Below are 13,251 nucleotides of genomic sequence, written 5' to 3' on the forward strand. Positions count from 1 at the left end.
TTTAACAAATATGTATTGGCCAATGCCCAAAACAATTTGTAAAATTTTTTGTGTGGAGCATGGGGGCTATGCAAGTAGGCTGTTTAGGTTTTTATGTAGGTATCGACACATAGTGCTCTGTATGAAAATCTCTGGACGTGCTGTGTGGCTGATTTGCATTGTTGGAATATTTGCTATTGTAGTGTTGGGCCGCTGGATGTGAACAGCAGGTGGCGTTGGGCAGTTGGAGGTGAGCCGCCAGCAGAGGTGGATGTGGGGAGAGAAATGGCAGAGTTTTGAGAGTGGACGATCTGGACGTGTGTCCGTTAGAAAAACGAAATTTGTAAGACTGGATGTCATGAACTGATGTATATATTATGACTTTTGAACACTATTAAGGTAAATACATTGTTTGTTCTCTATCAGAATTTTTCATTTGCTAACTATGCCTATCAGTAGTTATTGCCTTCAGTAGTTAGCATCTTTTATTTGGCTGGCAGTATTTGCGCTCGCTGTGTTGCAGTAGTTCATGTAATGAAGATTTTTATGAGGTAAGTGATTCACGAAAGGTATAGGTTACTGTTAGTCAGGGCCATTCTTTTGTAGGGATTATTGAAGGTTTACTTGCATAATTTTCCAATGGGGACGTTTCAATGTGTAACCTTTATAGGTTTACTGATGCATAGAAAACATAATAATAGCAAAGTGCATATATCTTATCTGCTAGGATATAAGTGCAACCATGGCACATATTATGCACATATTACATAACTGATGCTTGGTTACACATCCATTTTTCGATTTGCCTTATCTGGCCAAATAACCTATTGATAAATTCTGTTTTAATGATAAGTAACTACTTACTGATATTTAAAGGAGTCAACTTTAATATGATCTATTCACATACAACATGCGTGGCTAAGAAACAACTGAGGCAACTGCAACACGATTGGTAGAAGAAATACATAGAACAAAATGTAAACGAGTTGGACAACATGCAACAACAATCAATCGAAAAACACTTAACACAAATGGAAGTATGTGTCATTTGCCATCTACAGTTTCTAAGAATATAATGAATTTCAAACACATCTACAATTCTAAAAATAATATCCTCATCTATGACTATACTCTGCAAACCACCATGAGGTACATGGCAGGGCATATGTCCCATTGTACCATTTATTAGGGTTTCTTCCTGTTCCATTCCTGTATGGAGTGTGGGAAGAATGATTGTTTAAATGCCTCTGCATGTGCAGTAATTATTCAAATGAGCAATATGTAGGGTGTTGTAGTATGTTCTTAAAGTAATCGTTTAAAACTGGTTTTTGAAACATTGTTAATACATTTTCTTTGGATGGTTTACGTTTGTCTTCAAGAGTCTTCCAGGTCAGTTCATTCAGTATCTCTGTGACGCTCTCCCACAGATTAAACAAACAAGTAACCACTCGTGCTGCCCCTCTGTGCATACAATCAAACATTCCCTGTCAGTCCTCTCTAACATAGGTCCCAAACACTTGTGCAATATTTTAGAAATGGTCCCACAAGTAATTTGTATGCAATCTCCTTTGCAGACTGACTGCACCTCCCTAGTAGCCTACCAATAAAGAGAAGTTCACCACCTGCTTTATGCACAACTGAACTAGCGTTGTCATGCTATATCATATCCCTACAAAGTGTTACACCCAGGTATTTGTACGAGTTGGCCGATTCCAACAGTGACTCACTGATATTAGAGACATAGGATACTACGTTTTTTCGTTTTGTTAAATGCAAAATTTTACATTTCGGAACATTTAGAGCAATATACCAATCTCTGCACCATGTTGAAATCTTATCCAGATCTGACTGAATATTCAGGCAGCTTCTTTCAGATAGTACTTCATTATAGATAACTGCATCATCTGCAAAAATACTGATTTTTACCGTTAATATTGTATGCAATGTCATTAATACACAATGTGAACAGCAAAGGACCCAACAGACTTCGTTGGGGCTCACCTGAAGTAACTTTTACAGCTAACGATGACTCTCCATCCAAGATAACAGGCCGTGTCCTCCCTACCAAAATGTTCACAATACAGTCACAAATTTATCATGATACCCCATATGTTCATACTTTTGGCAATAAGCGTAAATGTAGTACTGAATCAGATGATTTTCAGTAATCAAGGAATACTTCATCTATATGGTTGCATTGCTCCAAACTTTTAGTATGTAAAGTGACAAAAGTGCAAGTTGGGTTTCACATGATTGATGTTTTCGAAATCCGTGCTGGTTGGCATTGAGAAAGTCACTCTGTTCAAGATGTCTCATTATGTTTGATCTCAGAATATGTTCTAAGATTCTACAACAAACCTATGTGAAGGATATTCAACAATTAATTTTGTGAATCATTTCTTTTACCCTTCTTGTAAAAGTACCTTTTTACAAACACTGGACACGGATTTAGTTCGAGGGATATTTGATAGATTACAGTTGACGAGGGGCTAACTTGGCCACAAGTTCAGTTAAAATCTGACAGGGATTCCATCGGGACCTGGAGATTTGCTCAATTTTACAGATGTCATCTGTTTCTCTACGCCACTGTCACTAATATTTATTTCATTCATCTGGTCAGTGGTACGAGGATTAAATTGGGACAATTCTCCTGGGTTTTCCTTTGCAATGGAACATTTAAAAATGAAGTTAAGCATTTCAGTTTTCGCTTTGCTACTCTTAATTTCAGTTCCTGTCTCATTTGCTAGGGACTGGACTCTAAGTTTCGTTCCAATAACAAACTTTGCGCAGTAGCAGAATTTGTTTGTTTTCTGTGGAAGGTCACTTGCAATATTCTGCTATGGTAGTCATTGAAGGCATCAGATTCAGCATCTTCGTATCAATAGCCCTACATCTTTACACCTGTTATGCAATAATCACCATTCCTTTAGAAGTTTCTTCACAGTGGCTGTATACCATGGAGTTTCCCTACCATTACGAACTGTTGTACTCGGTACATATCTATCCTGTGCTTGGTAAAGTATTCTTTTAAACTTAAGCCAAAGTTCCTCTAAATGCTCCTGACTTGTGCTGAAAATTTCATGTTCCCCATTGGGATATTCACACTACTGATTTTTATCTTGTTTACCGAACATATATATACCTATCTTTCTGCTTGTTTTACTTGCCCTTTGTGCTTTGGTGATCATTGATGCCAAAACTGCATCATGGTCACTTATATCAGTTTCTATGTGGACATTCTGGAGGTCAGGTCTATTGGTTGCCATTGGATCCAATATATTTCTATGGTAAGTGGTGTTCCTAACTATCTGTTCTAGGTAGTTTTCAGAGAATGCTTTAGCTAAGTTTCACAGGATGTCTTTCATGCCCACCACTAACAAAACTGTTATTTTCCCAATTGAATGCTGGATGATTAATGTCTCCACTGATGATTGCATGTAATTGGGGAACTTACGTACAAGTAAAATGAGGTTTTCTCTGGAGTTTTTGGTTACATCATGAGATGATTCTTGTCAGATTTTATATATTATGGAATTGTGGTATTATGCTTGCCTTCATGAAGTCATCCTTCGCAACAACGTTAATACCTTAGCGTGTGTTGGGTACGATTTCACTCAGTGCTTGTTTCGAAACTGTAGTACAAAATTCTAGATCCTTGTACCATATTTCTGTTGCCAGGTGTCTTAACGTCAGCACCAAATTCTCATGTGGGGAAACTGCTCTCCTCGTCCAAGTATTTTTCTTTATTACACGAGGAGTTATGAGACTCAAAGTATAATCATATGTTCTCAAATCTATTCTCAAATAGTAACGCCAAGAGCCGGGTTCATTCGCCAACTAGCGGAGTAAATTTATGTGCGGAAACTGCCGTTTCTTAAGCTGCCACAGTTTGAGGTTGTAAGATCTTAGTCGTTTGCCGCTGTAATTTCTTTCGTAGACCGATAGTTTGAGGGCAAGCAGTAGATTTGAACTTGTATCGCGTGACCACGCCATTTTTGCTACGCTTTATTGCATGCACAGATTTTTGCGTAGATATCTGCGCAAACAGATCGTTGTGTCTGAGCGGTTCTCAAGTGAACTGTTTTGACGTTTCATGATGTATAGACACACCACCACCTGACCACATCCAATTGCAGTGGAATGACGTCACCTTCGGTTCTGTTGGTGAATGGTCGGAATCGATCTTTAACATTGAAGTTACAATCGACAATTGCGTGGTGGACGCCAAGGTAGTTCTTGCTTTGCGGCTTAAGCTATTATGTAGGAACTCTGGTTGTGTTGCCGTTTAAATTTGAAAAAGGGTGGTGCGGTAGTGACATTATATGAAATTCAAAGAAAATTGTGTGGGGTCATAGATTTGATTAAAGTGATGAAATGGATTCCCCGGAAGCGTTAGATGTATCTAAAGAGAATATTCAGCCACTGAGGCAAGGAAGAAATGCCTCACAACTGAGCGCAGCGCTTCAGGCACAAACAGACACAGCAGTTCTTCAAAACTTAGTGAAGAAGAGACAGTGAGTTTATTCAGTATTTGATAATTAAAGTTGTGCCTATAGTTTTATATGTGTAAAACACGTATAAACGTCCCAGAGTAATTGTGGTTACAGTATATTTCAGAATGTGTCGTGGTTCCAGTTTGTTTTGCATTTTCTTTCTCTTCAAGCATTTTGATTGTATTTATCAGTGTGTTTATTTTAAAAGTTCACGGCCGAAATGGGGGAGAAGTTTTTGAGATTATTGGTTATGAGGTATTGCTGAAGTAGACGTATAATTTACATTTTGGGTAATACTAGTATAATAGCTTTTTTTTTTCGATAATACCTCGTCACATACCTAAATGCTTATTCCAAGACTTTTGTCCGGCGGGAACGGAGGGGTTGAGGTTCTTGTGTGAGATGTTACTGTTCCTAAACAGAAATAAAAGAATGTTAACGTCTGGATGTAAAAGTGTAATTTTTATTTTGGATGCAACATACCATTATATTGAATGTGATATTGACTAGGCTCTACAGTTTGGATTGTTAATAATTCTCTCTTATCCCCGCCTCCCCACGCCCCCTCCGTTTGCTAACCACATTCAACGTCAGTTTAACTACGACTGTAGCACTGCCAAGAAGAGAGGCATACTTCTACTATATTGTTTGTTAGATATTGTATTGAAAAATCTTTAAAGTCGCCGATGATGGTGTGTGTGTTGTGTCCGACCCTTTAAATCCTCCTCCCCCCCTCCCCCGAAAAAAATCAGTTACAGCTCCAAACACTAAAATTTATATTCAGTATTAAACATTTATGAAATATGTTTCCCTTGGTACTACTATCCTTCACTTTTGTATTCTATTTCCATCTGTTATCTTGGTAATCTTTCAAACTAAACAGCAAAACCCATGTAGTAGTACAATTTTAAATGTCATTTCCTAACAACCTAATCCCACAGTGTCACCAAATTTTGCATTTCATTTATAGGTAGCACTTGATTTGTGCTTCTCTTGTGCCACTGATGTCTTTACATCCACAGTACAATGTTGTTGACTTGTTCCTGACTGCACCCACAGCTGTATTGATACGTGCTTGTTTTTCCAGTTGGGGTAAGGATTTATCTTGCATGTAACAGGTGATGTAAACAGAGGGACTAAGTCGGTGTCTGTTGTGGGCAGAGGGTAGTTGTTTGTTACACTTGTTGGTGCAGAGTGCTACTTTTTAGGGAGGGTGAATAAATGGAGTGAGCCCACTGAGAATTCTGTGGTTGATGGTTCATCGACTTATAAATGGAGATAAATTTAGGAGAGGAGTAAAAGTGAGAAGTTGATGAGAGCAGTAGGGACAGCAGAAATTGAGGTCGAGTGGTAGAGGTTTTAGGACAGGACTAGGGAGAAAAAAATTAGGCAGCTGATTTTTGGAATTGAAAGATGTTAATGCATCATTTTTCAATAGCTCATACTGGAGAAGCTGGTGTTTTAGGGAGCATTCAGATGGCGTAAAGCAGCCATTCAAGTTGACCACCCCAAAGGCCCATGGCCGTTCCTCCACTCACTCTTAGCCAACTGTCCTGTTGACAACTTGCCTCTCCTCTAGGGCATACCTTGGCTTGTTCATGTGGCTTCTTGCATTATATCATGCCTTTTTAAAACTTAAATTTGGTTCCTACAGTGTTTGGCCTCCATTCTTCTCAAATTTCTCTGAAGTGTGAATTGTGCAGGGAAGGACAATCACCACAACTCTGGGTATTTGCCTGTGCTGTGGACATCATGAGCCCCATTTCTGGGCAAACTAAAGCCTAAACCTGGATCGCCACGGTAGCTAGTCCACTGTAGGGGATTACAACGTAGCAGCATAGATGTAGCTAACTGGCAGTGCAGAGATAGCAGCGCTGGAGTGTGCACTGTAGACTTCCTTCACATGCCAAGAAGAAGCAGCCCATCCCAAATTGGGTGCCGGGACTCTACGAAAATTGCCATTCCAGGTGGCTGCTGCGACAGCTGGCAGGCTTGTGTGGTGAGAGCCTCTGATTGGAATGGGTGACTTGTAGCAGATAGTTTGCCGTGAAGTCACTCAAAGTAACTTATGCTGGAAGTCATGAGACTCTCGCAGTCTCTCTAGAGGGGAACTCACCTTATGATGCTTTTAGTAGAACCCCAAACTGTTTCCACCCTTGGCTGCACCATGGGAGGAAGCACAATGATATTGACATGGTGAATGCTACCTAATCTGTACTAGAACAGACAGAATGATTTGACCATCAACCAAGCCTCAGTTCTTTGTGTGACTGATCAAACATAAGTTTGGAGAGCTGACAGCATTGCAAAACACATGGAGCGGCTCCCTCCTGATTGCGACATCTAACACCACTCTGTCTTGGTGCAGTGGTTAGCACACTAGATGCGCATTATAGAAGATGATAGTTCAAACTCTCATCCAGCCACTCTGAGTTAGATTTTCCGTAATTTCCCTAAATGCGTGATGTCTTAAATGATCACTGTAGCAGAATACTGTTAAGTGATCTTTCACAGAGCCCAAAGAAATTCTGGTCGTACGTAAAGGCTGTTAGTGGCATGAAAGTTAGTGTTCAGTCCCTAGTGAATGAGACAGGAACTGAAATTGAGGGTAGCAAAACCAAAAACTGACATGCTTAACTCCATTTTTAAACATCCCTTTACAAAGGAAAACCCAGGAGAATTGCCCCAATTTAATTCTCATACCACTGACAAGATTAATGAAAAATAAGTATTGCTGTCAGTGGTGTTGAGAAACAGCTGACATCCTTAAAATTGAACAAAGCTCCAGGCCCCTATGGATTCCCTGTCAGATTCTGTACTGAATTTGTGGCTGAGTTAGCCCCTCTTCTATGATTTATTGTAGATCACTCGAACAGGGGGGGGGGGGGGGGGGGGGGGGGGGAACCTGTGCTCAATTCTGGAAAAAGGCACAGGTCTCACCCGTCTACTAGAAGTGATTCACAAAACTACATGTCCAATATCCTTGACATTAATTTATTGTAGAATCTTAGAACATATTCTCAGCTCAAACATAATCAGGTATCTTGAACAGAATGACCTCCTCAATGCCAAGCAGCATTGATTTTTAAAACATTGATCATGTGAGCAATACTCAAGTGTAGGAGGAACAAGTGTTTTGTAAGCCACCTCCTTTGTTGCTGGACTACATTTTCGGGTCTAGTGCAGCAGGGGATACAACCCGTCGGCTTTGGACAAGGACGTCACAAGCCGCCAGAGAGCAGTTTACCATTTTCGCTTTTGCTGTTATGTTTCAGTTTAGTTTTTTTTACTGATTGCTTAATAAAGTGGATCTGTTTATTCTATCTCGTGAGATTTTTTTTTTAAAAAGTCAAAAAACACTTATCAGCCACTGAAGGGAGCTACAACACTAAGAAGAATCGCTTCTCGATTGGCCACTTGTGACGTCATTGTCCAAAGCCGACGGGTTGTATCCCCTGCTGCACTAGTCCCACATTTTCTGAGGACTCTCCCAATGAATCTCGACCTGGCACCCTCCTTACTAACAATTAATTTTATATGATCATTCCACTTCAAATCATTGCGTATGCATACTCCCAGATATTTTAGAGAATTAACTGCTACCAGTGTTTGTTCCGCTATCATATAATCATACAATAAAGGATCCTTCCATCTGGGTCATTCCACACCAAGTGGTCTAAAACTGAAAAAAGTTCCCACCATCATGGTCTCCAATTTTCGTCAAATTTTAACTGTAGCTTTAGTCAAGTGTTGAAGTAAGTTTCCCAAGATTTCAGGCCTCTAGCTGCAATAGCTGCTGATCTAGACCCCCTTGTCTGAAGTGTACTTAGTCCGTGTGCATGCAACATAAAAAAAATGTCATATTTGGAGTCTAATAAAATCGAAACTAATTCATAAGAATGGTTAGTAAGATGCGACCCTGTACAGTTTTTTTTGCTGATTCCAACGAAATTATGTATAACATTACTCATGCAAACCCCGGTCAAATAACTCGACTCAAAGTATACTTCAAAATTTGTCGTGACACAACGCGACAAATTTTGACCAATATTAAGACTGCAATGATTTCCTTGCAGTTGAAGATATGGACTTGAACTTTTGGCCAAGCTTCATGCTTGTGCTAGACATAATGCAGCCGGATTTGCAATGATCCAGGCCATATGGTCGCCCTGCAGTATCTCTTCAAATTAGGCAGTGTCAGCACAAACGGTAAAATTTACCAAAGTTTCAAGCCAATTACTAAAAAATAGTTGGCCTGAATCTGCTTGTGAATAGTATCACCTAAAAGAGAAACTCTTGCTCTACAAGACTGACATTTGTTTTTTTTGCAACGCGACCATTAAGTACTCATTAACTCACATCAAAGTTGTTATATTTTGTATGCGCGATGCACTAATTTTTCTTCATTTCTAGGAATTTGAATCTTAATAGTCGCTTAGAATTACTGATATAATTGGATATTTCATTCGTGTTTTATTCAGTGATTGGCCAGTGAGAGATGTCAGAAGTTAATGAAGAAGAAGAATCGTTGGCCCCCTGTTCAATTGGAAAAGATGCTGCTGCATCGAAGTGCCATGTTATCTTCTATGCTAAGAAGACTGGATTCAAAGCGTTTAGTGATTTCACAGAATGTGACCAGAAATTGCTTGTTTCGCGTTCAGAAGCCAAACTTGACGAAAATTCCATCATTTGCTTCCACCATGAAGCCCTCTTCCTACATGAATATCAAGCGATGCAAAAGAAATGTTGCAATCCATTCAAGAAGAGGAATCACAATGTAAAAGCTGGACTTAGACTGCTTGATAATGAAACAGCTGCCAAACTTTGCCTGTTAAAGAAAAAAGAAGTGATTGATATAAAACCTGGTCAGAAGCTTTGCCCTCGCTGCATGTCGGCACTGAACCAAAAGCTAGAAGATTCATCATCACTATCAACCCAATCTGAACAAGATTTCACAACGGATGAAACTGAACCAGCCATCAACAAAAGTTTATCATTTATTGGTGCTTCACCATTGAAAAGAAGACAACTAAGTAAAAGAGATAAGCAAAGCTATGCAAAAAGAAAGATCTTGGATGCACAAAGTTTAATTGGGAATCAAATTGCTGCTGCTGTAGGAATCAATTACGATGAACAGCCAAGTTCAAGTAAAAGTCGCCCATGCAATAATTGTGCAGATCTTGATAATCTTATAGAAGAGTTGAAAGAAAAATGTAAAGTGTCAAATCGTAGGACAAAAGTTCAAATATTGACCTTGGTTCCAAGAAGCTGGACAATTAAAGATACGACAACAGCATTTAATGTATCAGAAAGAATGGTAAAGCAAGCGAGAAAACTGAAGAATGAGCAAGGTGTTCTAGCTTTTCCAGCAAATCGGCAAGGAAGGAAGCTTTCAGATGAAGTTGTCCAGAAAGTACATGACTTTTTTCAAGATGACGAATTCAGCAGACTTTGTCCAGGGAAGAAAGACTGTGTGCCTGTGAGAATTTCAGGAACAAAGGTGTACAAGCAAAAGCGGTTGTTGCTTTGCAATTTGAAGGAAATGTACGTGTCTTATCAGAAGCAAAATGGACCAGAAATTGGCTTCTCAAAGTTTTGCGAGCTTAGACCAAAATGGTGTGTTACAGTTGGCTCTGCTGGAATGCACTCAGTTTGTGTCTGTACAATACACCAAAATGTCAAGCTTATGCTCACTGGTGCATCAATCAATGAAGACTACAAGGAAATTCTTAGCAAAGCTGTTTGCAGCTTGGAAAACAAGGATTGTATGCTTCATCGTTGTGAAAACTGCCCTGGTCCAGAAGGTGTAGAAGCAGTTATTGCAACATATTTTGAAGATAATGACCCTGAAGAACTGATTGAGTACAAACAATGGATTCATACCGACAGGGATACTTTAGAAACAAAGCAGCTTTCAACAGAAGAGTATGTTGAAGATATTGCAGCAAAAATTTGGAACCTGTCTTGTCATCACTACATTGCCAAGCATCAAAGCCAGCACCTGAAAGCTCTCAAAACTGATTTGAAAGAAGGCGAATTCATAATACTAATGGATTTTGCTGAAAACTATTCATTTATTGTTCAAGATGCAGTGCAAGGCTTTCACTGGGAAAACAGTCAAGCAACAGTTCATCCATTTGTAGTCTACTACTGTGAAAACGAAGAGGTGCAATGTGTGAATCTTTGTGTTATTAGTGACTGCCTTCGACACGATACGATTACTGTCCATGTTTACATTGGAAAAGTAATCAATTACCTGAAGATGCAATTTTCCAAAATAAGCCACATCCACTACTTCAGTGATGGTTCAGCTGCACAATATAAGAATTTCAAGAATTTTCTCAACTTATGCTATCACAAAGAAGATTTTGAAATAACAGCAGAATGGAATTTCTTTGGAACAAGCCATGGAAAGTCGCCTTGTGATGGCATTGGAGGCACAACAAAACGGTTGGCAGCAAGAGCAAGTTTGCAACGTCCATATGAAAACCAGATTCTAACACCCAAAGATCTTTTCAACTTCTGCAATGATAATATCAATGGAATCAAATTCTTTTTCATCAGCAAAGAGGAAGTTGAAGAAGAAAAAGCTTCTCAAGAAGAAAGATTCCTGCAAGGGCACACTCTAGCTGGCACAAGAGAAAACCACCATTTTTTGCCCATTGATATGACGACAATTAAGGTCAGTAGAGTTTCTAATGATGCGACATCTTTTTTGGCCAAAATTAGTGCTGCTGAAGTAGTAGTTCAAGTCATGGATCTTCAGCCTGGGCAGTATGTTGCTTGCATTTATGAAAAGAAATGGTGGATTGGAAACATCGTTGAAATCTCAGTCGAACAGAAAGATGCTTTCATAAGCTTTATGCATCCTCATGGTCCTGCAAGTTCATTTTATTGGCCCTTAAGACGTGATACTTGCTGGATTCCAGAACAACTTATCATTGGTGTTATTCCAGCTCCATCAGTGACATCATCTGGTCGGCAATACAGTTTTCCTGAAAGCATTCTCTTGCAAATCAACGATGCTTCCAGAATGATGAAGTAACTGAGGAAGACAGGCTTGGGAACCTGCATAAAGAAACCCACAATCAGGCTTGGGATCCTGTGGTAAAGACACCCTGTAATCAGGCTTGGGAACCTGCAGTAAAGATACCCACCCGTGGCTGTTACTGCATGGCTATCGGGCGTGGCCCCTATGGCGATGGGGATGCTGGTTTTATTGTGATAACCAGTAATGGCTCAGCCATCATGGACCAACGCAGGGCACTGCGCACACAAAATATAAGATACTTTGACCTGAGTAAATAAGCACTTAATGGAAGCGTTGCAAAAGAAAAATATATCCATCTTGTAGAGCAAGAGTTTCTCTTTCAGATGATACTATTCACAATTAAATCCAGGCTGACTATTTTGTAGTAATGGGCTTTGAACTTTGGTAAATAAAGCCATTTGCGCTGACACTGCCAAATTTGAAGAGATTTTGCAAGGCGACTATAAAGCCTGGGTAGTTGGAAATCCAGCTGTATTATGTCCAGCACAAAGATAAGACTTGGTAAAAAGTTCAAGTCCATATCTTTATCTGCAAGGAAATTATTGCAGTCTGAATATTGGTCAAAATTTGTCGCATTAAGTCACGACAGAATTAGGGGTACACTTTGAGTCGACTTGTTTGACCGGATTTTGCATCAGTAATCTTATAATTAATTTCGTTTGAATCAGCACAAAAAACTGTACAGGGTCTCATCTTACTAACCATTCTTATGAATTGGTTTCAATTTTATGAGACCCCAAAAATGGCATTTTGTCTGATGTCGCGCGCATGCGAACTTACTACCCTTCAGACAAGGGGGTGTAGATCAGCAAGTATTGCAGCTAGAGGCTTGAAATCTTGAGAAACTTAATTTAGCACTTGACTAGTGCTACAGATAAAATTTGAAGAAAATTGGAGACATGATGGTGGGAAGGTTTAGACCACTTGGCATGGAATGACCCATCTATGTATTCGCAATACATTACATTTGTCTATGTTAAGGGTCAGTTGCCACTCCCTGCACCAAGTGCCTATCCGCTGCAGATCTTCCTGCATTTCGCTGCAATTTTGTAATGCTGCAACTTGTCTGTATACTACAGCATCATCCACGAAAAGCTTCATGGAACTTCCGACACTATCTACTAGGTCATTTATATATATTGTGAAAAGTATTGTTCCCATAACACTCCCCTGTGGCACGCCAGTGGTTACTTTAACGTCTGTAGACGTCTCTCCATTGAGAACAACATGCTGTGTTCTGTTTGCTAGAAACTCTTCAATCCAGTCACACAGCTGGTCTGATATTCCGTAGGCTCTTACTCTGTTTATCAGGCGACAGTGCAGGACTGTATCGAACGCCTTCCGGAAGTCAAGGAAAATGGCATCTACCTGGGAGCCTGTATCTAATATTTTCTGGGTCTCATGACCAAATAAAGCGAGTTGGCTCTCACACGATTGCTGTTTCCGAAATCCATGTTGATTCCTACAGAGTAGATTCTGGGTATCCAGAAATGACGTGATACGCGAGCAAAAGACATGTTCTAAAATCTACAACAGATCAACGTCAGAGATATAGGCCTATAGTTTTGCGCATCTGCTCGACGACCCTTCTTGAAAACTGGGACTACCTGAGCTCCTTTACATTCCGTTCCTCTAGAGACTTGCGGTACACGGCTGTTAGAAGGGGGGCAAGTTCTTTCGCGTGCTCTGTGTAGAATCGAATTGGTATCCCGTCTGGTCCAGTGGACT

At 39.8% G+C, this 13,251-nt stretch overlaps 1 protein-coding gene across 3 annotated transcripts in view; it reads left to right on the forward strand.

Moving 5' to 3' along the window:
• Window positions 1–4,255: 4,255 nt before the first annotated feature.
• The window catches only part of LOC126484011 (uncharacterized), a 134,886-nt gene continuing 125,890 nt past the window's right edge, over window positions 4,256–13,251 (forward strand). For all 3 annotated transcript variants that reach the window (XM_050107331.1, XM_050107333.1, XM_050107332.1), the window contains exon 1: window positions 4,256–4,493. In XM_050107331.1, the coding sequence (XP_049963288.1) occupies window positions 4,354–4,493 (140 nt within the window). In that variant the 5' untranslated portion in view covers window positions 4,256–4,353. The remainder of the gene's footprint in view (window positions 4,494–13,251) is intronic.

Source organism: Schistocerca serialis, chromosome 6 (assembly GCF_023864345.2).
Source record: "Schistocerca serialis cubense isolate TAMUIC-IGC-003099 chromosome 6, iqSchSeri2.2, whole genome shotgun sequence".
Classification (NCBI taxonomy): domain Eukaryota; kingdom Metazoa; phylum Arthropoda; class Insecta; order Orthoptera; family Acrididae; genus Schistocerca; species Schistocerca serialis.